General features: G+C 64.0%; 4 protein-coding genes across 5 annotated transcripts; 2 read left to right on the top strand and 2 right to left on the bottom strand.

Annotated features, from left to right (window-relative positions):
- Window positions 1-432: 432 nt before the first annotated feature.
- Window positions 433-5,320, bottom strand: LOC115602902 (myeloid-associated differentiation marker homolog). The gene is made up of 4 exons (XM_030474340.1): window positions 5,309-5,320; window positions 5,146-5,218; window positions 4,239-5,049; window positions 433-2,072 (listed from the first exon to the last, which is right to left on the bottom strand). Exon 4 carries the CDS (start codon window positions 2,068-2,070, stop codon window positions 1,192-1,194), a length of 879 nt encoding a protein of 292 aa, XP_030330200.1. The 5' UTR covers window positions 2,071-2,072; window positions 4,239-5,049; window positions 5,146-5,218; window positions 5,309-5,320; the 3' UTR covers window positions 433-1,191.
- On the bottom strand, window positions 4,291-9,893 carry LOC115602896 (actin cytoskeleton-regulatory complex protein PAN1-like). Its single transcript, XM_030474333.1, has 11 exons — window positions 9,790-9,893; window positions 8,899-9,493; window positions 8,372-8,439; window positions 7,640-7,797; window positions 7,160-7,249; window positions 6,634-6,716; window positions 6,300-6,468; window positions 5,690-5,838; window positions 5,309-5,371; window positions 4,951-5,049; window positions 4,291-4,566 (listed from the first exon to the last, which is right to left on the bottom strand). The coding sequence occupies exons 2-11, from the start codon at window positions 9,358-9,360 to the stop codon at window positions 4,291-4,293; spliced, it is 1,617 nt and encodes a 538-aa protein (XP_030330193.1). The 5' UTR covers window positions 9,361-9,493; window positions 9,790-9,893.
- Window positions 9,894-10,026: 133 nt separating this feature from the next.
- LOC115602903 (epithelial membrane protein 3-like) lies at window positions 10,027-14,268 on the top strand. Of its 2 annotated transcripts, none has more exons than XM_030474341.1 (5): window positions 10,027-10,474; window positions 10,908-10,993; window positions 11,696-11,798; window positions 12,282-12,422; window positions 13,008-14,268. In XM_030474341.1, exons 1-5 carry the CDS (start codon window positions 10,390-10,392, stop codon window positions 13,160-13,162), a joined length of 570 nt encoding a protein of 189 aa, XP_030330201.1. In that variant the 5' UTR covers window positions 10,027-10,389; the 3' UTR covers window positions 13,163-14,268. The 2 variants fall into 2 exon arrangements, with proteins under 2 accessions (XP_030330201.1, XP_030330202.1); XM_030474342.1 differs by having other exon boundaries at window positions 10,390-10,538.
- A 2,323-nt stretch (window positions 14,269-16,591) lies between these two features.
- Window positions 16,592-25,018, top strand: LOC115602916 (glutamate receptor ionotropic, NMDA 2D-like). The gene is made up of 12 exons (XM_030474360.1): window positions 16,592-16,769; window positions 17,368-17,768; window positions 18,771-19,363; window positions 20,033-20,147; window positions 20,251-20,462; window positions 20,542-20,704; window positions 20,814-20,967; window positions 21,085-21,210; window positions 21,567-21,796; window positions 22,702-22,862; window positions 23,715-23,948; window positions 24,936-25,018. Coding segments are annotated over exons 2-12 (2,379 nt in total). The 5' UTR covers window positions 16,592-16,769; window positions 17,368-17,378; the 3' UTR covers window positions 24,937-25,018.
- The last annotated feature ends 415 nt before the right edge of the window (window positions 25,019-25,433 follow it).

The following is a 25,433-nucleotide window of genomic DNA, read 5'->3' as shown; positions in this document are numbered from 1 at the left end:
CTTGAGGAGGAGGGCGTGGCTTGGAGGAGGGCGTGGCCTGGCGGGAGGGGCGGGGCTTGTCTTAAAGGGGGCGCGGCGCTGTGGGAGGGGAGGTTGTGGGTCCTGGGGGGCGGGGGGGGGGGTGGAAGGGGGGCAGCCCAACCCCCCCCCCAAAGGCTTATGGGAAACGGGGACAGGTCCCGGGGGGGGCCCAGACCCAGATTGGCCGAAATGGGGGCGCGGGGGGGTCCCCTCCCCCCATTCCCCCCCCAATTCCATCCCATCCCCCCCCCCCGGGGGACCCAGGACAATGGGGGGGGGCGCGAATGCGGGTCCCCCCCCCATAGCCAATAGAGCGCGGGGGGCGTGGCTTGGGATGGGAGAGGCCCCGTCCACTGCTGTCGCCCCGCCCATTGACCCCCCCGGACCCCCCCATAAACACGCAGCGGCTCCTTTAAGAAGTAGAAACATCCCTTTAATGTCACCGCAGCCCCCCCCGACCCCCCCCCATTTAAGGGCTCGGTGGTTGCCCCTCCCCCAACCGGTCACACACCCCCCCCCCCCCTTGGGGCTGATTGTGCCCCATAGAGGATCCGTGATGTCCAGAAGGGGCTGGATCCTGCCCCACAGACACCCCAGAACCCCCTTTGGGACCAGCTCCTGCCCCATGGCGACACCCCAAGACCCACATAAGAGCCAGATTCTGCCCCACAGACACCCCACAACCCCCTTTTGGACCCAGATCTGCCCCATAAACACCCCAAAACCCCTCTATGGGGCTGGAATGTGCCCCATAGATGATCCATGACGCCCATAAGGGGCTGGATCCTGCCCCATAGATGTTCCATGATGCTCATAAGAGCCAGAACCTGCCCCATAGACACCCCAAGACCCACTTTAGGACTAGCTCCTGCCCCATTGAGACCCCAGAACCCACTTTAGGACCAGACCCTGCCCCATAGAGTATCCGTGATCCTCATAAGGGGCTGGATCCTGCCCCATAGACACCACAGAACCCCCCTTAGGACCAGCTCCTGCCCCATGGAGACCCCAAGACCCACTTTGGGCTGGATCCTGCCCCATAGAGGGTCCATGATGCCCATAAGGGGCCGGATCCTGCCCCACAGACACCCCATAAAGCGCTGGATCCTGCCCCATAGAGCCCCCATAAGGGGCTGGATCCCGCCCCACAGCGCCCCCCTCTCCCGCCGCTCAGCCCCGCAGCAGCACGAGCCTCCCGCTGTGCCCCAGATCCGCCCCATAGACCAGCAGGTTGAGCGCGGTGAGCACCGCCACCAGCACGGCGCGGTCCCAGGCGCAGCCCGGCCCGCAGCCCGCGGGGCGCCGCGCCCGGCCCCCCAACTCCTCCCGGAACCCATAGAGCGGCCACAGCACCGCGGCCGCCCCATAAGCCACCAGCCCCGCGGCCGCGTAGAGCCCGAGCGCCCGGCGGGCACCGGCGGGGTCCTGCCCGCACCCGCACGCCCCGCAGCCCCACAGGCACCCCACGACCAGCACCAGCCCCACGGCGAAGCTCACGCAGTAGATACCGAGGCACCAGCGCCAAGCCTCGGGGCCGGCCCCCGCGCCCTGCTCCGCCGCCAGCCCCAGCAGCAGGAGCCCGAGCACGGTCTCCACCACCTTGAGCAGCCCGGGCGGGGTCGCCATGTAGGGCGCGGGTTGGCCGGGCCGGGCCCGGTCACGGAGCACCTCGGCCCCATAGAGAGCGGCGGCGAGACCGGACGCGGCGGCCGCCGTAACGCGCAGCGCCCGCCCGCGGGCTCCGTCGCCGCCGTCGTCGCCGCGGAGGTGCCCCAGGGGCCAGAGCACGGTGGCGGCGGCGCAGGCGGTGGCGGCGGCCGCGGCGTGCGCCAGCGGCAGGTCGCGGCGCGGCGGGAGGCGGCCCAGCGCCTCGGCGCCCAGCAGCAGCGCCGAGCCCGCGAACGCCAGCGCCCAGGCGGACACGCAGCCCGCGCCCTCGCCCGGCGCCCAGCGCCCCGCCGCCGCCGCCGTGCTGAACGCCACGCAGCAGCTCAGCGCCTGCGCGCACCGCAGCGGAGACGGCGGCGGCGGCGGGCAGCGGAGCGGCATGGCTGCGGGAGAGAGCGGCGCGGGTCAGGGGCGGAGAATGGGGGGGCTATAAGGGGGTATTGGGGGGCTATGGGGGGCTATGAGGGGGTATTGGGGGCTATGGAGGGGGAATGGGGGTCTATGGGGGGCTATGAGGGGGTATTAGGGGGCTATGAGGGGGTATTAGGGGGCTATAGGGGGCTATAAAGGGGTATTAGGGGGCTATGGAGGGAGAATGGGGGGCTATGAGGGGGTATTGGGGGGCTATAGGGGGCTATGAGAGGGTATTAGGGGGCTATAAAGGGGTATTCAGGGGCTATGGAGAGGGAATGAGGGTCTATGGGGGGCTATAAGGGGGTATTGGGGGGCTATAGGGGGCTATGAGGGGGTATTGGGGGGCTATAGGGGGCTATGAGAGGGTATTAGGGGGCTATAAAGGGGTATTCAGGGGCTATGGAGAGGGAATGAGGGTCTATGGGGGGCTATAAGGGGGTATTGGGGGGCTATAGGGGGCTATGAGGGGGTATTAGGGGGCTATGAGGGGGTATTAGGGGGCTATAGGGGGCTATGAGGGGGTATTAGGGGGCGATAAGAGGGTATCAGGGGTCTATAGGGGGTTAAAAGGGGTATTAGGGGGCTATGGAGAGGGAATGGGGGTCTATGGGGGGCTATGAGGGGGTATTAGGGGGCTGTGGAGGGGGAATGGGGGTCTATGGGGGGCTATGAGGGGGTATTAGGGGGCTGTGGAGGGGGAATGGGGGTCTACGGGGGGCTATGAGGGGGTATTAGGGGGCTGTGGAGGGGGAATGGGGGTCTATGGGGGTATTGGGGGCTATGGGGGGGGCTATAAGGGAGTATTAGGGATCTATGGGGGAAGAACGGGGGGCTATGGGGGGGCTATGGGGGAGAAATGGGGGTCTATGGGGGTATTAGGGGGCTATGGGGGGGCTATAAAGGGGTATTAGGGATCTATGGGGGGTATGGGGAGGGAATGGGGGTCTATGGGGGTATTGGGGGGCTATGGGGGAGAAATGGGGGTCTATGGGGGTATTAGGGGGCTATGGGGGGCTATAAGGGGGTATTAGGGGTCTGCACGGAGGGAATGGGGGTCTGTGGGGGGCTTAAGGGGGTATTAGGGGTCTATGGGCGGCTATAAGGGGGTATTAGGGGGCTATGGAGAGGGAATGAGGGCCTATGGGGGGCTATAAGGGGGTATTGGGGGCTATGGGGAGGGAATGGGGGGCTATGGGGGGCTATAAGGGGGTATTAGGGGGCTATGGAGAGGCTATATGGAGGGAATGGGGGTCTATGGGGGTATTAGGGGTCTATGGGGGGGCAATAAGGCAGTCTGTGGGGGTATTGGGGGCTGTGGGGGGGCTATAAGGGGGTATTAGGGGTCTATGAGGAGACTATAAGGGGGTCTATGGGGGTATTAGGTGTCTATGGGGGTATTAGGGGTCTATGGGGGGCTATAAGGGGGTCTTATGTGGGGTAATGAGGGATTCTGGGTGTTCTCTGGGGGGCTAGGGGAGGAAATTGGGGGGTCTTTGGGGGGCTATGGGGGGAATGGGGTATCTATGGGGGTATTAGGGGTCTATGGGGGTATTAGGGGTCTATGGGGGGCTATAAGGGAGTCTTTGGGGAGTAATGAGGGGGGTTCTGGGTGGTCTATGGGGGGCTAGGGGGGTCTAGGTGGGGGAATGGGGGTCTATGGGGGTATTGGGGGGGTCTGTGGAGGGGAATGGGGATCTATGGGGGGCTTTGGGGGGCTATGGGGAGGTAATGAGGGGTCCTTGGTGGTCTATGGGGGTAATTGGGGGGCCTATGGTGGGAATTGGGCGGGTTTATGGGGATATTGGGAGTGTTTGGGGGGTAATGGGGGGGTAGGAGGGGAGTTTGGGGGTGACTGGGGGTAATGGGGCGTGGGGAGGGCGGTTTGGGGGGACTTGGGGGGGCAATGGGGTGATGGAGAGGGGGCTTTGGGGGGCTATGGGGGGCTATGGGGGTGGGAAGCGGTCAGGGCTGTGCCCATATAAGGCCCTGGAGAATCTCCTTCCTCTCCATCCTGGGGGGGGGGGGGGGGCGCTCCGCCCCCACCCGGGCGCTGGCTGCATCCTGGCGGGGGGGGCACCCCAAAATCAGCCCCCCCCCATCCCAAGAGGGGACCCCGGGTCGGTCCAAGCACTCACTCGAGCGGGTTCGGGTCTTCCCGGAACGGTTCGGGTCCCTCCGGAGTTCAGTTCACTTCGGGCGGGTTCGGGTCCCTTCGGAGTTCGGGTCCCTCCGGACACTTTCGGGTCTCTCCGGAGTTCGTGTCCCTCCCGGTTCGGGTCTATTCAGGGTTCGGGTCCCTCCGGGCGGGTTCGGGTCTCTCCGGAGTTCGGGTCCCTCCGGGCGGGGTCGGGTCCCTCCGGGCGGGGTCGGGTCCCTCCGGACACTTTCGGGTCCCTCCGGAGTTCGGATCACTTCGGAGTTCAGGTCCCTTCGGGCGGGTTCGGGTCCTCCCCGGTTCGGGTCCTTCCGGGCGAGTTCGGGTCTCTCCGGACGGGACTTTGCCGGGTTCGGGTCTCTCCGGGCGGTGTCCGCCGGGGCGGGGTCGGGGCAGGGGAGCGGGGTGTGGCCAAGGGGGTGACGTCAGGGGGTCCCGGGGGGTGACGTCACGGGGTTACCGGGTGGGATGGGGGGGACACGGGGGTCCCCAGGGCGGGGTGGTGTCACCGGTGACGTCACCAAACCTGGCCCCCCCCCCCTCGTTTTGGGCCGTTTTGGGCTGTTTTGGGAAGTTTTGGCTGTTGCCGGAGCAACGCGACCGCGACAGCCCCAAATATTTGGTTTCCGTGGCAACGGGGCGGGGGGGAACGGATATGGGGGGGGGGACACACACACATGGGGGGGACACACATGGAGGGGGGGGGTCAGGCCTCGGAGGGGTCCAGGGGCTCCCCAAGATCCATCCAGAGGGTCGGGGCGGTGGGGGGGGGGCCCCTCGCGGCTCAGCACCTATAGAGGGGAGCGGGGTGAAGGGGGGGTTCGGTGTGGAGGAACCTCCCCATGGCCCAGGGAACCCCTCCCATGGCCCCCCCCCCCCGGCCCCACCTCCCTCCGGACGCGCTCCCGCAGCTCCCCCCGGCTCAGGGGTCTCTCCTCTTCCTCCTCTTCGGGCCCATCCCTATGGATTGGGGGGGGGCACCCATGGGTGAGGGGGGGGGACGACGGGGACACCCCCCCCCCTTAACCCCCCCCAACATCCGGGGCTCACCTGGGGCTGGGGGGGCGCGGGGGGGGGGCGCGGAGCCCCCGGGGGGGGGGCGGCTGCTGGGACCTGGGGGGGGAGTGGCAGTGGGGACCCCCTCAGGGACCCCAAAACCCCCCCGTTGCCCACTACGCCTCCCCATTGCCCCCCAAATCCCCCCATTACCCGCACCAGGACCCCCCCATTGCCCCCTAGGAGCCCCCCAGACCTCCCTATTGCCCCCCAAATCCCCCCATTACTCCCCCAGGATCACCAACTGCCCCCCAGGACCCCCCCAAACCTCCCCATTGCCCCTGAAGACCCTCCCATTGCCCCCCAGGACCCCCCATAACACCCCATAGCCCCCCATTGCCCCCATAGCCCCCCATTGCCCCCATAGCCCCTCACTATGGGCCCCCCCCTCCGCAGCAGCAGGCGGGTGACCCCCTCCTCCAGGCGCCGGAGCTGGGCCTGCAGCGGGTCGGGGTCAAGGTCAGGGTCAAGGTCAAGGTCAGGGTCCTGCCCCGGGGTCACCAGGGCCAGCAGCTCCCCAATGCCTGCGGGAAAGGGGGGGGTCACCCCAATAACCCCATAGACCTCCTATAGACCCCCATAGACCTCCTATAGACCCCCAATACTCACCATAGACCCCCCCAATACCCTCCCATAGACCCCTTATAGCCCCCCAGTATCCCCATAGACCCCCCAATACCACCATAGACCTCCTGTAGCCCCCCATAGACCTCCTATAGCCCCCCAATACCCTCCCATAGACCCCCCCAATATCCCCATAGATACCCCAATACCCACCGTAGACCCCCTTATAACCCCCCCAGTATCCCCATAGACCCCCCAACACCCCCCATAGCCCCCCAGTACCACCATAGACCCCCCAACACCCCCCATAGCCCCCCAGTACCCCCATAGACCCCCCCAATATCCCCATAGATACCCCAATACCCACCATAGGCCCCCCCAACACCCCCCATAGCCCCCCCGCGCGCCCTGTTCCCGGTACCGCGGCGCAGGTCCCGCAGCCGCTCCCGCCCGCTCCGGGCCCGGCCCCGCAAGTCGTGGCTCTCCTGCTCCAGCGCCTCCAGCGCGGGGGGCTCCGGGGAACCCCCGCCCGGGACCCCCCCGGGGACCCCCCCCGGGGCCGCCTCCGCTGCGGCCACCGCAGCCCGGAGCTGCGGACAGGGGGTCCGTGGGGTGATGGAGGGGGGCTATAGGGGGCTATGGGGTGATATAGGGGGGCCATAGGCAGCTATGGGGTGATATAGGGGGGCCATAGGGGGCAATGTGGGGCTATGGGGTGATATAGGGGGGCCATAGGGGGTTATGGGGGGTCCCACCTGCTGGAGGCGCTGCTGCAGCCGCTGGAGCTGCTGCTGCTGCTCCGTCACCAGCAGGAACAGGGAGAAGGTCTGGGCCCCCCCTGCACCCAACACACACATTGGGGACCCCCCGCACCCCAAAACCCACCCTGCACCCCCCCTGCAACCCAAAACCCACCCTGCACCCCCCCCTGCAACCCCCTGCACCCAACACACACATTGGGGATCCCCTGCACCCCAAAACCCACCCTGCACTCAACACACACGTTGGGGACCCCCTGCACCCCAAAACCCACCCTGCACCCCCCTGCAACCCCCCTGCACCCCAAAACCCACCCTGCACCCCCCCTGCAACCCCCTGCACCCCAAAACCCACCCTGCACCCAACACACACATTGGAGACCCCCAGCACCCCAAAACCCACCCTGTGCCTCCCTGCACCCCAATATCAACGTGGACCCCCCCGAGAACCCAACATCAGTGGGGACCCCCTTGTGCCACCCTCGAACCCCACCAGCAATGGGACCCCCCCTTCGCCCCTCACCCTCCTCTTCCTCCTCCTGCTCCTCCTTGGGGGGCTCCAGCCCCTCCCCCAGCGCCTCGGGGGGGGCTTCAGGGGGGGCCCAGGCACGTGCTGGGGGGGGCACCCATCAGCCCCCCCCATACACCAGCGACCCCCAATGTTATCCTATGGGTACCCCCATGGGCTGTTCTATGGGTGCCCCCTTGGGCTGTTCCATGGGTGCCCCCTTGGGCTGCTCTATGGGTGCCCCCCACATGGGCTGTTCTATGGGTCCCCCATGGGCTGTTCTATGGGTCCCCCCCCATGGGCTGTTCTATGGGTCCCCCTTGGGCTGTTCTATGGGTCCCCCCCCCTTGGGCTGTTCCATGGTCCCCCCCCATGGGCCGTTCCATGGGTCCCCCTTGGGCTGTTCTATGGTCCCCCCCCATGGGCCGTTCCATGGGTCCCCCCTTGGGCTGTTCCATGGTCCCCCCCCCATGGGCCGTTCCATGGGGCCGGTACCGGGGGGGGCGCGGACCCGCCCCTTGGCCCGCAGGAAGCGCTTCATGTCCCGGCGCTGCTGCCGCCGCCTCCCCCGCTCCTGAGCCTCCGCCTCGGCCTGAGCCCGGAGCTGCCGCAGCCGGGACCGGAGCCGGCTCCGCAGCGAGGCCGAGTGCGCCCTGCACGGTGGGGGGGGTATGGGGGGGGTATGGGTGTAGAGAGGGTATGGGGTATGGGGGGTATATGGGGGGATGGGGTATATGGGGTATGAGGTATTGGGTATATAGGGTATATGGGGTATGGCATATATGGAGTATATAGGGTATATGGGCTATATAGGATATATGGGGTATAAAGGGTATATAGGGTATGGGGTATATGGGGTATAAAGGGTATATAGGGTATGGGGTATATAGGGTATATGGGGTATATAGGATGTATGGGGTATAAAGGGTATATAGGGTATGGGGTATATAGGGTATATGGGGTATATAAGGTATATGGGGTGTATGGGATGCAGGGTATATAGGGTATGGGGTACATGGGGTATGGAGTATGTAGAATATATGGGGTATATAGGGTATAAGGGGTATATGGGGTAGGGGGTATATGTGGTATAGATATACGTATATGAGATATATAGGATATGTACGGTATATGGGGTATAGATATATGGCAGGGAGTATATGGGGTATCTAGGGTATGTGGGGTATGTGGGGTATGGGGTATATAAGGTATATGGGGGGTCTCTGCCTGTTGCTCTCTGCAGCCGCCTCCTGCTCCAGCACCTCCTCGATCTCCCGTTGGGTGTCCTCCAGCTCCTGTGGCCAATCAGAGCCCTCCGTCACGGCAGGATCCCCTGTTTCAACCAATCAGAGCCCTCCCTCCCACTGTATCCCCATGGGATCCTCCTCCCAGCCAACCAGCTCGTATCACCACAGGATCCTGCTGTCAGCCAATCAGAGCCCTCCATCCCACCCATGTCACCACAGGATCCTGCTGTCAGCCAATCAGAGCCCTCCATCCCACCCATGTCACCAGGAGATCCTGCTGTCAGCCAATCAGAGCCCTCCATCCCACCCATGTCACCAGGGGATCCTGCTGTCAGCCAATCAGAGCCCTTCATCCCACCCATGTCACTAGGGGATCCTGCTCTCAGCCAATCAGAGCCTTCTCTCCCACCAGTGTCATCCCCAGAGCCCCCTCCCCGGCCAATAGAAGGGGCTCTGCTCTTTGCCCCCCCCCCGTTGCTCGGTGCCCCCCCCCCCCCCCGCTCTCACCCTCTCCCGCGCCCGCAGGAGCCGCCGCAGCCGCCGCCGCTCCCCCCGGAGCCGCTCCAGGTCCCGGCGCAGCCCCGCGGTGACCCGGAGCCACCCCCCGAGCGCCGCCCCCGCCTGCCCCACAGCGCCCCATAGACACACAGCGCCCCATAGACACACAGCGACCCATAGCCACACACAGCGCCCCATAGGCACACATAGTGCCCCATAGGCACACATAGAGGCACACATAGACCCCCCCCATGGACCCCCCATTGATCCCCCCATGGGATACTCCATGGACACAACCACCTCCCGACCACGGCCCCCACCTGCCCCATAGACCCCCATGGACACCCATACACACCCATGGAACCCCCATTGACACCCATAGACACCCATGGACCCCATAGACCCCCATGGACCCAGACACCCCCCATGGACCCCCCCATGGACTCCCCCATAGGCCCAGACATCCCCCATAGGACCCACATGGACCCCCCATGGGACCCCCACCCATGGACCCAGATACCCCCCATGGGACCCCCTCACCCATAGACACCCCCCCCATGGGTGCCAGGCCCCTCACCCGCTGCAGCTGATCCTCCAGCGCCATCTGTGGGGAGAGAGGGGGGGCACCCACCAGGACCCCCAAGTGTGGGGCCCGGACCCCCAAGTGTGAGGCCCAGACCCTCACTCATGGACTGGGACCCATAGAGACTCCCCTGCCCCATAGAGACCCAATCCCGCCACATAGGGACCCCTTCTGCCCTATAGGGACCACTCTGCACCCCAGAGAGACCCCATCCTGCCCTATAGGGATCCCCTTGCCCCCTAGGGACCACTCTGCACCCCACAGAGACCCCCTCCTGCCCCATAGACCCCCCCATCCTGCCCCACATCCCCCCATACCTCAGCCACTGCTGCTCTGCTGCTGGTTTGTTGGTAGCAACCGGTGCCAGGCAACGCGGGGGGGCCCCGCACACCCCCCTCCAGCCCCACAACCGCCCCCTAAGTGCTCCCCCAGCCCCACAACTGCCCCATAACCCCCCCACATATCCCCCCTCTGCCCCACAACCACCTCCCGCTGCCCCCCAAGTGCCCCAACCCCCCCCCCGGGGCTCCAGCCCCACAAGTGACCCCCAAGTGACCCCGGGACCCTCCGTTGCCCCCCAAGTGCCCCCCATAAGACCCACACATGGGGGGGGGGAGCCAGCGATGACCACGTGACCCGGCGCCGTTGCCGCGGGGGGGGGGCGTGGCTTTGCCGCACCACGTGACTCCATTCATGCCCGTGCGCCCCCCCCGCCCGGGGCTGCGGTCACGTGGTCCGGTGGGGGGTGTCACCATGGCAACGGGGGACGGGGCGGGACCCTTCCCTGGCCAATCAGAGGCGGGGCGGGGCCCTGGCGTGCGGCCAATCAGAGGTGAGGAGCGGCTGGATCGCTGCAGGTTTGGACCAATCAGAGAACGCGGGGGGGGGGGGGGGGAGTAGATCCCCCCCCCGCTTTGATGCTGCAGCCAATCAGCGCCTCAGCAGCGCAGCCAATGAGAGCCCAGCGCGGCAGCTGGGCACTAAACCAACCGACCAATCAGGGTGTGATCTGTGTGTGTGCGTCCTCCCTGATCCAGAGCCGCAGCCAATGGGAGCCATGGATCCAGTGGGTCCCGGGCTGGCGGCCAATCAGAAGCTACGGGGGGCGAGGGGGGAGGTTGCCCCACCCACTGCCCCTCCCCCCGCTGGTCCCCACCCATTGAGCTTCCCATGGGGGGGGAAGGGGCCGCTGGGTGTGCCCCGGGAGGGGGGAGGGGCGGGGGGGGGGAGGGGCGGCGGCGTTTGGGGCCCAAAACGGTTTTGGGAGCATCCGGACGCCCGCGAGGGTGAGGGGGGGGAGGGGCGGGTCTTGTCCCCCCTCCCCCCCCCCCAACAGCTGTTTCCTCCCCACATCTGGAAGTGATCGGGGGGGGGATGGGGGGGGATGGGGGTCACGAGGGTCCCCCCTGACCCCGCCCTTCCCCCCCCCCCTCAGTTCCCGCCATGAGCTTCCTCCTCTTCGCGCTCACCGGCCTCCACGGCCTCGGCCTCCTCCTGCTCTTCATCGCCACCCTCGGCAAGGTGCGACCCACGGCCGGACCCATAGACAGGGGTGGGACCCACAGCAGGATCCATAGCAGGGGGTGGGACCCACAGCGGGACCCACAGCAGGACCCATAGATGGGCGGGACCCGTAGCGAGACCCATAGACAGGGGTGGCACCCACAGCGGGACCCATAGAGAGGGGTGGGACCCATAGGAGGACCCATAGAAGGGGGTGGGACCCACAGCGGGACCCACAGACAGGGGTGGGACCCACAGCAGGACCCATAGAGGGGGGTGGGACCCATAGCGGGACCCATAGACAGGGGTAGGACCCATAGAGTGGGGTGGGACCCATAGCAGGACCCATAGACAGGGGTGGCACCCACAGCGGGACCCATAGCGGGGGGTGGGACCCACAGCGGGACCCATAGAGAGGGGCGGGACCCACAGCGGGACCCACAGACAGGGGTGGGACTCACAGCAGGACCCATAGACGGGGTGGGACCCATGGTGGGACCCACAGTAGGGGGTGGGACACACTGCGGGACCCATAGCGGGGGGTGGGACCCATAGCGGGACCCATAGAAGAAGGTATGTGGGGGCTGGACACATAGAGGGGGATAAAGGGGGGTTGGACCCATATCGGGACCCATAGAGGGGGATATGGGGTGTATTGGGGTGTCCATGGGGTGTCTCTGTGGGTCCCGGTGCCCCACACGACCCCCGTGCCCCCCCCAGGCCTGGTGGGTGCTGCCGGACGGGGGGACCCTGAACCTTTGGTACGACTGCGAGTACCTCAACAGCACCCATGGGTGGGCCTGCACCAGCACCGGGGACAGCCGTGAGCACCGGGGGGCTGTGGGGCACTGTGGGGCACGGGGGGGACGTGTGGGGCACAGGGGACATGTGGGGCTTCTGGCACCCATGGGAGACATGGGATGTGTGGGGCACAGAGCACCCATGGGGTGACATATGGGGTATCCAGCACCCATGGGGTGACAAGGGGGGCACCCATGGGGTACCTGTGGTGCCCATTTGGTTCATGTAGGGCCCCATGGGGTATGTGTGGAGCGCATAGGGTTACATGTGGGGCCCATTGGTGTACCTGTAAGGCCAATGGGGCACATATGGGGCTCACGGGGTACCTGTGGGTCAGCCATAGGGGTACATGTGGGGCAAATGGGCCGTATGGGACACCCGGCACCCATGGGGGGGGCATGTGGGGCACCTATGGGCGTACATGTAGGGCCCATGGGGTTACATGCGTGGCAGCCGTAGGGGTACACGTGTCACGCGTGTGTCACGCGTGTGTCCTGCGTGCCAGCGTGCCTGCGCGCGGCGCGGGGGCTCCTGCCGGCGGCGCTGCTGCTCTCGGCCGCCTCCTTCATGCTCTTCCTGTGGCAGCTCCGGGGGGGGCCCCGGGGAAGCGTCTTCATCCCCGCGGGGGGCACCCAACTGCTGGCAGGTCAGTGGGACCCCCCCAAGCCCCCCGAGCCCAATGGACCCCCCCCTTGAACCCAATGGACCCTCCCAAACCTCCCATTGACCCCAATGGACCCTCCCAACCCCCCCATTGACTCCAATGGACCCTCCCAAACCCCCCCATTGACCCCAATGGACCCCCCCTGACTGCAATGGACTCTCCCACACCCCATTGACCCCAATGGACCCCCACCCTTGAACCCAATGGACCCTCCCAGCCCCCCCATTGACCCCAATGAACCCCCCAAACCCCTCATTGACCCCAGTGGACCCTCCCAAACCCCCCCATTGACCCCAATGGACCCTCCCAAACCCCCCCATTGACCCCAACGGACCCCCCCGAACCCCCCCTTGAACCCAATGGACCCTCCCCAACCCCCTCTTGACCCCAATGAACCCCCCAAACCCCCCCATTGACCCCAATGGACCCCCCCTTGACCCCAATGGACCCCCCCAAACCCCCATTGACCCCAATGGACCCCCCAAACCCCCCCCTCTACCCCAATGGCCCCCCCGCTCCCCCCCCGCCCCCCGGTGCCTTAGCGCCCCCTGACGGCCGCTCCCGCAGCGCTCGCGGCGCTGTTGGGGGCGGGGCTGTACGCGGCGCGGGGAGGGCGCCCCCTGGCGGGCGGCTTCGGGCCCTGCTTCGGGCTGGTCTGGGCGGCCGCGGCGCTCGCGCTGGGCAGCGGCTGCGCCTACCTGCGCCTGCGCAAGGGGGCGTGACCGCGCCGCGCCCCGCCCCCCGCCGGGACAAGCCACGCCCACCGCCGATAAACCACGCCCCCTTCCGCGGCGTCCCCTGCTGGACCGACACCATCGCCCGACCCCGGCACCAGCGCGGACTCTGACGTCACGGGCTGTGACGTCATTGGTGGCATCAGCGCCGTCAGTGATGTCATTGGCAGTGTCAGTGCAGTCGATGACGTCGCCGCTGGCGCAGCACCAATGGCGTTAATGTGGTCTGTGACGCCATTGATGGCAGCAATGAGGTCAATGACGTCATCAATGGCACCAACATGGCCAATGACATCCCCAATGACGCATCATCAATGGCGTCAATGACGTCATCAACATCGTCAGCATGGCCAATGACGTCAACAGCAAGACCAGTGCAGTCAATGACGTCACCAATGGCATCAACATGGCCAATGACATCCCCGATGACGCATCATCAATGGCGTCAATGTGGTCAATGACGTCATCAACAGCATCAACATGGCCAATGACGTCATCAACGGCATCAACACCGCCAATGACATCACCAACAGGACCAGCACGGTCAATGACATCACCAATGACACAACGTCAATGGCATCAACATAGTCACAATGATGTCATCAACAGCATCACCCGTGGTGCCAGCACAGTCAATGACGTCACCGATGGCGTCAACATGGCCAATGACGTCAGCAGCAGCTTCAACGCACCCAAGAGCATTGCCAATGACATCATCAACAAGACCAGCACAGCCAATGACATCACACCAGCAGCAACGTGGCCAATGACGTCATCAACAGCACCAAAGTGACCACCAGCATTGTCAACAGAGTCAATGTCACTGATGACATCATCAATGACATCATCAGTGACATCACCAACAGCACCAGCAGGGCCAACAGCCCCACCACTGACGCCAGCGCAATGACATCACCGATGACATCACAGCAGACAGAGCCACGCCCTCCCCCGCCCCCAGTTGACATCATTATGACGTCACCTTGATGTGGTTGTGACGTCACCCTGCTCTGGCAGTGATGTCATGGGCGAGGTGTGATCTCATTGGCTGCTCCCCACCTCCATGCGGAGGAATAAAACCCAAAAGCCCGGTGTATTGTGGGTAATGGGGGGTCAGACCCTCCGTGTTGCCCCCAGGGTGCTGTGGGGTGCTATGGGGTGCAATGTGGGGCGCAGTGTGGGGCTTAGGGGGGCTTTGAGGGGTTACAGGGCTGGGGAATGGGCAGTATTTGGGGGTGCAGTGGGGTTTGGGGGTGCAGGGGGGTGCAAGCAGGGATCTGGGGTGTATTTGGGGGTATTTTGGGTTTATTTGGGGTGTTTGGGGTATATCGGGGGTATTTAAGGTGTATTCTAGCACATTTGGGGTATATTTGGGGGTATTTGGGGACATCTGAGGTATATTTGGGGTATTTGGCTGTATTTGGGGCATTTGGCTGTATGCGGGGTGTATTTGGGGGCATTTGGGGGGTATTTGGAGGTACTAAGGGGTATTATGGTGTATTTGGGGTGTATTTGAGGTGGTTTGGGAGGTATTTGGGGGTTATTTGGGGGTATTTGGGGGTTATTTGGGGTTCTGGCGCGCCCTCAGACCACGCCCCCTCCCCAGACCACGCCCCCTCCCCCTCAAGCCGCGCCCCCTCCCTCCTGCCCCCTCCGGGCGGTGCCGCGGGCAGGGAGGGGGCGTGGCCAATCAGGCGCAAGGGCGGGAAGGGCAAAGGCGGGAACGCGGCGCCGCGGGGAGCGGCGCGGGGGGGGCCGGGCGCTAACGGTGGTTAACGGGGCCTGGGGGGGAGCTGGCGGGAAGGGTCTCCTGCCCCATAGCTGCCCCCAAACCTGCCTCACACCCCATAGCCCCACGTCCTGCCCAATGGCTGCCCCCCATAGATGACCCACAGATGCTCCCCCCCCCCCTCCTCCGCCACGGGCGTTGGCTGGGGCCGGACCGGGACCGAGGGGGCGTGGTCAGGGCCGTAGGGGGCGTGGCCGCAGCGGAGGGGGGCGTGGCCAGCGCCGGGGGCGGGGCTGGCGCTGGGGCCGGTGTCCCAGTGACCGGCGGCGGCGGCGGGATGCGGTGGGGAGCGTGAGAGGTGAGACCCGGCGGGACCCCCCCATGGCACCCCCCATGGCACCCCATAGCGCCCCATAGCACCCCCATAGCACCCCAATGGCACCCCTATAGCACCCCCATAGCACCCCCATAGCACCCCATAGCACCCCATGGCACCCCTATAGCATCCCAATAGCACCCTCATAGCACCCTGATACACCCAAACACCCCCCAATGACACCCCAGAGCACCCCCACAGCACCCCGATACACCCCCATAGCGCCCCAGTAACCCCAAATAACCCCCCAATACACCCAAACGCCCCCCAACACACCCCCTGACACCCTGCAATACCCCCCAATGCCCCCCAACAGCACTCCAATACACCCCAATGCACCCCAAAGCCCCCGCTACACCCCCTGACACCCTGCGATGCCCCCCAATAACCCACAATGGCCCCAATGCCCCCTTCCACCACAGCCCAGCACCCTCTAGCACCCCCCAATACACCCCTATAACCCCCAATATCCCCCAGTACCCCAACACCTTCTGACACTCCAACACCCTCTGACACCCCCAATACCCCCTAACACACCCCAACCCCCCCCTTCTATCACAGCCCAGCACCCTCTGGCACCCCCAACCCCCCCAATACCCCATATAACCCCCAATACCCCCCAACACCTCCAATACACCCCAACACCCCCCCCACTATCCCTAATACCCCAACACTCCCCAGTACACCCCAATAACCCCCAATCCCCCCCAATACCCCCAATAACCTCAATACCCCCTCACACCCCCAATACCCCCAAACACCCCCCAGCACCCCCAAACACCCCCCATACCCCCAATAACCTCCCACACCCCCTGACACCCCCAACACCCCCCCAATACCCCCAAACACCCCCAATACACCCGAATACCCCCCACCAACTCCAAACGTCCCCAACACCCCCAACACCCCCCGTGCCCCCCAACACCCCCCGTGTCCCCCGTGCACCCCAACAGCCGCCGGTGCCCCGGTGTGGGGGGGCAGGGGCCGGGGCGGCCCCGCCGCCGCCGCAGCCGCACGCTCCGGCCCATTAGTATTCTGCAAGCGGCGGCGGCGGCGGGTGCTGCAGGGCGGGGGGGGCGGGCGGGGACGCAACGGGGGGCAATGGGGGGCAATGGGGGGCAATGGGGGGGACCGGGAGGTGAGTGAAGGGGAATGGGGGGGGACCGGGACCCACTGGGGGGGTGATGAGAGGTGACTTGGAGGGCGTTGGGAGGAAATCGGGGACACTGGGGTGCACCCAACTGGGCCTTTGGGGGGGTCCCAGACCCCTTTGGGGGGGTCCTGACCCTTCGACACCCCCCCCCAGGTGCAACCCCGATCCCCCCCGGACCTCCCCATTTCAACCCCCCCCCCCCCCAAGTCCTTGTCCCTGTCCCCGTGTCCCCAACACCCCCCCCTCTCCTCTTTGTCACATCATCCCCCCCCCCCGTGTCACCCCCCCACCCGAGGCCGAGATGTGGCTGAACCCACCAGGACCGAGCCCAGGCCAGGTAGGACATGGGGGGACATTGGGGACATGGGGTATGGGACAGGGGATATGGGGATGTGGGATGTGGGATATGGGGAGATGAGGTATGGGATTGGAATATGGGATACGGGGATGTGGGATATGGGGGTGTGGGGTGTGGGATATGGGATATGGGGTATGGGGTATGGGATATAGGGATGTGGGATATGGGATATGGGGATATGGGGATATGGGGTATGGGGTATGGGATATAGAGTATAGGATATGGGATATGGGATATGGGATATGGGGATATGGGGGTATGGGGTATGGGATATAGGGTATAGGATATGGGATATGGGATATGGGATATGGGGGTATGGGGTACGGGATATGGGATATGGGGATATGGGGGTATGGGGTGTGGGGTATGGGGTATGGGATATGGGGATATGGGATATGGGATACAGGATATGGGATATGGGATATGGGGGTATGGGATATGGGGTATGGGATATGGGATATGGGGATATGGGATATGGGGATATGGGATATGGGGACATGGGGGTGACAGGGAGATCCCGGGGGACCCCGGTGGTCACTGCCCCCCCATGGCCACCACTGCCCCCGTTCCCCCCCAGCTCTCCCCACCATGACCCCCGTGAGCAGCATGTTCTTCACCTTGGCCTTGGCCTGCGCCAGCCCCTTCCTGGCCCCCGAGGGCCCCCGGCGGGCCCTGAACGTGGCCGTGATCCTCAGCGGCTCCTCCTATGGCCCCGCGGGGCCGCGCCTGGCCCCGAGCCCCTTCCAGGGCTTCTCCTTCGAGGTGAACCCCATCGGGGTCGTCCTCAACGACACCAACCCCCGGAGCCTCATCGTGCGCCTCTGCGACGTCCTCTCCTCCCTGCGCATCCACGGCGTCGTCTTCGAGGACGACACCACCTCCGAGGCCCTGGCCCAGATCCTCGACTTCATCTCGGCGCAGACGGCCGTGCCCATCGTGGCCATCAACGGGGGGTCTGCCGTGGTCCTCACGCCCAAGGTGAGGGCACGGGGGGCGCTGGGTGCTCCTCGCTGGGCTTGGGTGCTCCTAGAGGTGGTTGGGATGAGTTTGGTGCTCCTAGAGGTGGTTGGGATGAGTTGGGTGCTCCTAGAGGTGGTTGGGATGAGTTGGGTGCTCCTAGAGGTGGTTGAGTGTTTGTAGATGGGGTTGGGATGGCCCTTCAGGTGGTTGGGATGACACTAGAGAGGGTTGAGGACATGTTGGATGGATCTAGAGGGGGTTGGGGGCAGTTGGGTGCTCCTAGACGGGGTTGGATGCTTCTAAATGGGGTTGGAATGGCACTAGAAGTGGTTGGGGACATGTTGGATGGATCTAGATGTGGTTGGGGACAGTTGGGTGCTCCTAGAAGTGGTTGGGATGAGTTGGGTGCTCCTAGAGATGGTTGGGTGCTCCTAGACGGGGTTGGGATGGCCCTTGAGGTGATTGAGGACATGTTGGATGGATCTAGAGGTGGTTGGGGACAGTTGGGTGGCTCTAGAGGTGGTTGGGTGCTTCTAGATGGGTTTGGGATGACACTAGAGGTGGTTGAGGGCAGTTGGATGGATCCAGAGGTGTTGGGGGGCTGTTGGGCTGGGGATGGTCAAGGTGGTGGGAGAGGCGGGGAGATGGTCGGCAATGGGGAGGTGGATGGGGACAGGGGTGCCCAAGTGGCCACAAACATGTCTAAGGGCACCCAAGTGGCTCCAAGTCAACCATCCCCAACCTGGGGTCATCCCAACCACCCCCAGGAGCACCCAATGGGCCCCAACCACGTCTGGGGGCACCCAAGCGCCTCCTAACCCAACTAGCGCCAACCCAACCACATCTAGACCCGCTTGACCACCCCAACCCGACCATCCCCAACCTTATCTAGGGCCACCCAATGGTCCCCACCCATCTCTAGGGCCACCCAAGCGTCCCAACCATGTTGAGGCTCATCCCCAGCACATGTAGAGCCCCCCCCGCGTCCCCCACCCCCTCCGTGCCGCTGTCCCCGCGCAGGAGAAGGGCTCCACGTTCCTGCAGCTGGGCTCCTCCACGGAGCAGCAGCTCCAGGTGATCCTGGAGGTGCTGGAGGAGTACGACTGGACGTCCTTCGCCGTCCTCACCACGCTCCTGCCGGGCCACGAGGACTTTGTGGACTACGTGGAGGTCTTGACCGACAGCAGCTTCATCGGGTGGGAGCATCGCGGCGTCCTCACCCTCAACCTGACCGACGATCCTGACGGATCCCGCCTCCGGCGCCAGCTCCGGGACGTCACTGCTCAGATCCGGCTGCTCTATTGCTCTCGGGATGAGGCCGAGACCATCTTCCACGCGGCCCATGACGTTGGCTTGACCGGCCCCGGTTACATCTGGTTCCTGGTGGGGACCAACCTCGCCGGCAGCAGCCAGCTCCCCGAGCACGTCCCGCTGGGGCTGTTCGAGGTGCTGTCGGCGGGGTGGAGGGATGACCTGCAGCACCGGCTGCACAACGGGGTGGCCATCGTGGCCAAAGGGGCTGAAGCTCTTCTGAGGGACTATGGCTTCATCCCCGAGTTCAACAACGACTGTCGGGCGCCCAACGTCACCCAGATCAATGAGAACCTCCATCGGTGAGCGGCGGGTGGACGCGAGCGTGGCTAAGGGCACCCATTGGGTCCCAGGCATGACTAAGGGCACCCAATGGGTTCCAACCATGACTAGGGGCACCCAATGGGTCCCAACCATGTCTAGGGCCACCCAAGTGTCTTCAACCCCAACCATGTCTAGGGTCATCCCAACCATGACTAGGGGCACCCAATGGGTCCCAAGCATGACTAAGGGCACCCAATGGGTCCCAACCGTGTCTAGGGCCACCCAAGTGTCTTCAACCCCAACCATGTCTAGGGTCATCCCAACCATGACTAAGGGCACCCAATGGGTCCCAACCATGACTAAGGGCACCCAATGGGTCTCAACCATGTCTAGGGCCACCCAAGTGCTTCCCAACCCAAGTGTCTCCACCCCAACCACATCTAGACCCACTTGACCATCCCCAACCCAACTGTCCCCAACCATGTTTGGGGGCACCCAAGTGTCCCCAGCCCCAGTGTCCCCACCTCAAGCCATGCTTAGGGCCACCCAATGGACCCCATCCATGTTTAGGATCATCCCAAGCAGCTCTAGAGCCACCCAACCATGTCTAGGGGCACCCAACTGTTTCTAGACCCACTTGACCATCCCCAGCCCTTAGGATTGGTGGTGGTGGTGCCCTGGTGACATTGACGTTGTCACCTCCACAGGTACTTCATGAACATCACGTGGGGACAGAAGGACTTCTCCTTCAATGAGGACGGTTACCTCGTGAACCCCTCCCTGGTTGTCATCTCCCTCACCAAGGAGCGCAGCTGGGAGGTGGTGAGTGACCCATCCCACTGGCACCACCGTTGGCACCATCGCACCCATGTCCCCTCTCCCCACATCCCCCGGCCCCATGCTCACCCCACATCCCTCCATCCAGGTGGGCAGTTGGGAACACCAAATCCTCCGCATGAAATACCCGGTTTGGTCCCGTTACGGGAAGTTCCTCCAACCCGTTGACGACAACCAGCACCTCATGGTGGCCACCCTGGAGGAACGTCCCTTTGTCATCGTGGAGAACATCGACCCCTCCACCGGCACCTGCATCCGCGACTCCGTGCCCTGCCGCAAGCAGCTCAACCGCACCTCCAGGTGGGTGCCCCCCACTTTTGGGTCCCCATCACCCCCCCCAAGGTGTCCCCCCCGAGCGGCAGCACCCATCTCCCCACAGCCCCACCATGGAGCTCTTTGAGAAGAAGTGCTGCAAAGGTTTCTGCATCGACATCCTCAAGCGCTTGGCCCGCGCCGTCGGCTTCACCTACGACCTCTACCTGGTCACCAACGGCAAACATGGCAAGAAGATCGATGGGGTGTGGAACGGAATGGTGGGAGAGGTGGGGACAACCCCCCCCCGCACCCCACAACACCCCACAGATGGATATGGGGGGATCTGAGGAGGTTGGAGGGGGGAGAACAAGACTTTAGCCCCGCTCCTCATTGCAGGTGTTCTATGGCCGCGCCGACATGGCCATCGGCTCCTTGACCATCAACGAGGAACGTTCCGAGATCATCGACTTCTCGGTGCCCTTCGTGGAGACCGGGATCAGCGTCATGGTGTCCCGCAGCAACGGCACCGTGTCCCCGTCCGCCTTCCTGGGTAGGGCCTGGTGGCACCCGCGGTGACACCCTGACGGTGACACCCTGATGGTGACACCCTGGTGGTGACACCCTGACGGTGACACCCTGACGGTGACACCTCCCAACCCCACCACAGAGCCCTACAGCCCGGCCGTGTGGGTCATGATGTTCGTCATGTGCCTCACGGTGGTGGCCGTCACCGTCTTCATCTTCGAGTACTTCAGCCCCGTGGGCTACAACCGGAGCTTGGCCACGGGACAACGTGAGTTGGTGGCACCAAGAGAGGGGTGACACGATGGGTTGGGGAGGGGGGGTCACCTCTGTGTGTCCCCAGGGAATGGGGAGGTGTTGGGGTGACACCAATGGTGTTCCTGCCATTCCTACCTCTGGGAGATGCTGTCCCTGTCCTCGGGGTGTTCCCACCACCCCTGGGGTGTCCCCATTGTCCTCAGGGTGTCCCCATTGTCCTGTCCTTTTCCTGTCCCTATTGTCTCCATGATGTCCCCATCACCCCCATTGCCCCATTGTCCCCATTGCCCCCCATCACCCCCATTGCCCCATTGTCCCCATTACCCCCATTACCCCCATCACCCCCATTGCCCCCATTGTCCCCCCCAGGTGCCGGCGGCTCCACCTTCACCATCGGCAAATCCATTTGGCTCCTGTGGGCTTTGGTCTTCAACAACTCGGTGCCGGTGGAGAACCCCAAAGGCACCACCAGTAAGATCATGGTGCTGGTCTGGGCCTTCTTCGCCGTCATCTTCCTCGCCAGCTACACCGCCAACCTGGCCGCCTTCATGATCCAGGAGGAATACGTGGACACCGTGTCAGGCCTCAGCGACCGCAAGGTGCCACCACGGGGGGACATGGGGGGCGATAGAGGGGGTGATGTATGGGGTTATCAGGGAGGGTTGAGGGGTCAATGGGGGGGTTTGGGGGTGGGTTTTGGGGGATTTAGGGTGTTATAAGAGGGGGTTGGGGCTCACTGGGGGGGGGTTAGAGGTTGCTGAGGGGGGTTATGGGGTCACTGAGGGGGTTATGGGTTTCCATAGGGGTTTAGGGGTGTTCGGGGAGGTCATTGGGGGGGTCAGTTCCAGCGCCCGCAGGAGCAGTGGGTGGGTGTTGGGGTCCATAGGGGGGTGTTGGGGTGCTGATGGGTGGGTTTAGGGTCCATGGGGTGCTGATGGGTGGGTTTAGGGCCATTGGTGTCTATTGGGGTGCTGATGGGTGGGTTTGGGGCCCATTGGTGTCTATTGGGGAGCTGATGGGTGGGTTTGGGAACCATTGGTGTCTATTGGGGTGCTGACGGGTGCTGATGGGTGCTGATGGGTGCCGGGGGGCGTCAGTTCCAGCACCCACAGGAGCAGTGGGTGGGTGTTGGGGACCATTGGTGTCTGTTCGGGTGCTGACGGGTGGGTGTTGGGGCCCATTGATGTCTATTGTGGTGCTGATGGGTGGGTTTGGGGATCATTGGTGTCTGTTTGGGTGCTGACGGGTGCTGACGGGTGCTGACGGGAGCCGGGGGGGCAGTTCCAGCACCCGCAGGAGCAGTGGGTGTGTGTTGGGGCCCATTGGTGTCTGTTTGGGTGCTGATGGGTGGGTGTTGGGGATCATTGGTGTCTGTTTGGGTGCTGACGGGTGCTGACGGGTGCTGACGGGAGCGGGGGGCCAGTTCCAGCGCCTGCAGGAGCAGTGGGTGTGTGTTGGGGTCCATAGGGGGGTGTTTGGGTGCTGACGGGGGCCGGGGCGGCAGTTCCAGCGCCCGCAGGAGCAGTACCCGCCGCTGCGCTTCGGGACGGTGCCGAACGGCAGCACGGAGAAGAACATCCGCAGCAACTACCCGGCCATGCACAGCTACATGGTGCGCTTCAACCAGCGCGGCGTGGAGGACGCGCTGCAGCACCTCAAGACAGGGTGAGGGGCGGGGCCAAGGGGCGGGGCCAAGGGGCGGGGCCTAAAGGGGTGTGGCCTAAGGGGTGTGACCGGAGGGGAGGGGTCTAAAAGGGGCAGGGATTGGATGGGGCAGGGGAGGACACACAGAGCCTCAATGGGGGGGGCGTAGTCTGATGGGGCGTGGTCTAAAGGGGGCGTGGTCTAATAGGGAGGGGACCAAAAGGGGTGGGGCTTGAGGGAGGAGAAGGGACAGGCTGGAGTGGGAGGGGCTGTGGGTGGAGCCTCAGGTTGTGGCCGGGGCTTATAAGTGCTCTGTGGGCGGAGCTTGTTGGCTGTGGGCAGGTCTTATTGGTCCAGATACGGCTGTGGGAGGGGCTAAGTGGCAATGGACGGGGCTTAGGTTAAGGGTGGGGCTGTGGGCGGGGCTTATTGGTACAGGTGCGTCTGTGGGTGGAGATTGTTGGCTGTGGGCGGGGCTTCTTGCGGCGCTTATTGATTCAAATACGGCTGTGGGCGGGGCTTATTGCTCCAAATACGGCTGTGGGCCAGGCTTATCGGTCCAGATATGGCTGTGGGCGGGGCTTATTGGTTCAGGTGCATCTATGGGTGGAGCTTGGTGGCTGTGGGCAGGGCTTATTGGTCCAAATACGGCTGTGGGCGGGGCTTATCGGTCCAGATATGGCTGTGGGCGGGGCTTATTGGTTCAGGTGCATCTATGGGTGGAGCTTGGTGGCTGTGGGCAGGGCTTATTGATCCAAATACGGCTGTGGGCGGGGCATATTGATCCAAATACGGCTGTGGGCGGGGCTTAGGGTTGCAGGTGAGGCTGTGGGCGGATCTTATTGGCACGGGGGGGCGGTGGGCGGGGCTTAGGGGCCGGGGGCGGGGCCGTGCCCGTGCCCAACCCGCGGCGCGGCAGGAAGCTGGACGCGTTCATCTACGACGCGGCGGTGCTGAACTACATGGCGCGGAAGGAGGAGGGCTGCAAGCTCGTCACCATCGGCTCGGGCAAGGTCTTCGCCTCCACCGGCTACGGCATCGCGCTGCAGCGCGGCTCCCGCTGGAAGCGCCCCGTGGACCTGGCGCTGCTGCAGCTCCTGGGAGATGGTACCGGGGGCAATGGCGGGGAATGGGGTGGTGAGGAACCCCCATAGATCATCCCAACCGCCCATAGATGGCTCCAAAGCTCCTCAGGTGACCCCCAAGTCCCCCATAGATCATCCCAAACCTGCTGAGGTGACCCCAAACCCCACTGAGATCATCCCAACCACCCATAGATGGCTCCAAAGCTCCTCACGTGACCCCTAAACCCCCCATAGATCATCCCAACCACCCATAGATGGCTCCAGACCCACTGAGGTGACCTCAAACCCCCCTGAGATCATCCCAACCACCCATAGATGGCTCCAAAGCTCTTGGAGTGACCCTTAAACCCCCCATAGATCATCCCAACCAACCATAGATGGCTCCAAAGCTCTTGGAGTGACCCCTAAATCCCCCATAGATCATCTCAACCTCCTATAGATGGCTCCAGATCCACTGAGGTGACCCCAAACCCCCCATAGATCATCCCAACCACCCATAGATGGCTCCAAAGCTCCTCAGGTGACCCCAAACCCCCCATAGATCATCCCAACCACCCATAGATGGCTCCAAAGCTCTTGGAGTGACCCCTAAACCCCCCCATAGATCATCCCAACCTCCTACAGATGGCTCCAGATCCACTGAGGTGACCCTTAAACCCCCATAGATCATCCCAACCCCCCATAGATCATCCCAACCACCCATAGATGGCTCCAAAGCTCCTCAGGTGACCCCTAAACCCCCCATAGATCATCCCAACCACCCATAGATGGCTCCAAAGCTCTAGGAGTGACCCCTAAATCTCCCATAGATCATCCCAACCACCCATAGATGGCTCCAAAGCTCTAGGAGTGACGCCTAAACCCCCCATAGATCATCCCAACCACCCATAGATGGCTCCAAAGCTCCCTAGGTGCCCCCAAACCCACTGAGATAACCCCCCCCTAGTGACCCCAAGCCCCCCCCCGGGTGCCACCCCCCCGGTGAGCCTGTGTCCCCCGTCCTGTCCAGATGAGATCGAGATGCTGGAGCGGCTGTGGCTGTCGGGGATCTGCCACCAGGAGAAGCTGGAGGTGATGAGCAGCAAGCTGGACATCGACAACATGGCCGGGGTGTTCTACATGCTGCTGGTGGCCATGGGGCTCAGCCTCCTCGTCTTCGCTGCCGAGCACTTGGTGCACCGGGAGCTGCGGCACCGGCGGCACCCGGCCCCGCGGCCTCGGGCGCTGCTGGCGCTCAGCAGGGTAGGGGCAGCGCGGGGCAAAGGGGACCTGGGATGTGGGGTGTGGGGTGTGGGATGTGGGGTATGGGATGTGGGGATATGGGGATGGGATGTGGGATGTGGGATGTGGGATATGGGATGTGGGATATGGGAACAGGGGGATATGGGATATGGGATGTGGGATGTGGGATATGGGGATGTGGGGTATGGGGGTAGGGGATATGGGATATGGGGATACAGGATATGGGGATATGGGGATATGGGATATGGGGATATGGGATATGGGA

Source organism: Strigops habroptila, unplaced genomic scaffold (assembly GCF_004027225.2).
Source record: "Strigops habroptila isolate Jane unplaced genomic scaffold, bStrHab1.2.pri NW_022045584.1_ctg1, whole genome shotgun sequence".
Classification (NCBI taxonomy): domain Eukaryota; kingdom Metazoa; phylum Chordata; class Aves; order Psittaciformes; family Psittacidae; genus Strigops; species Strigops habroptila.
The sequence above is the reverse complement of the archived record's forward strand: the minus strand, read 5'-3'. Positions and strand labels throughout refer to the sequence as shown.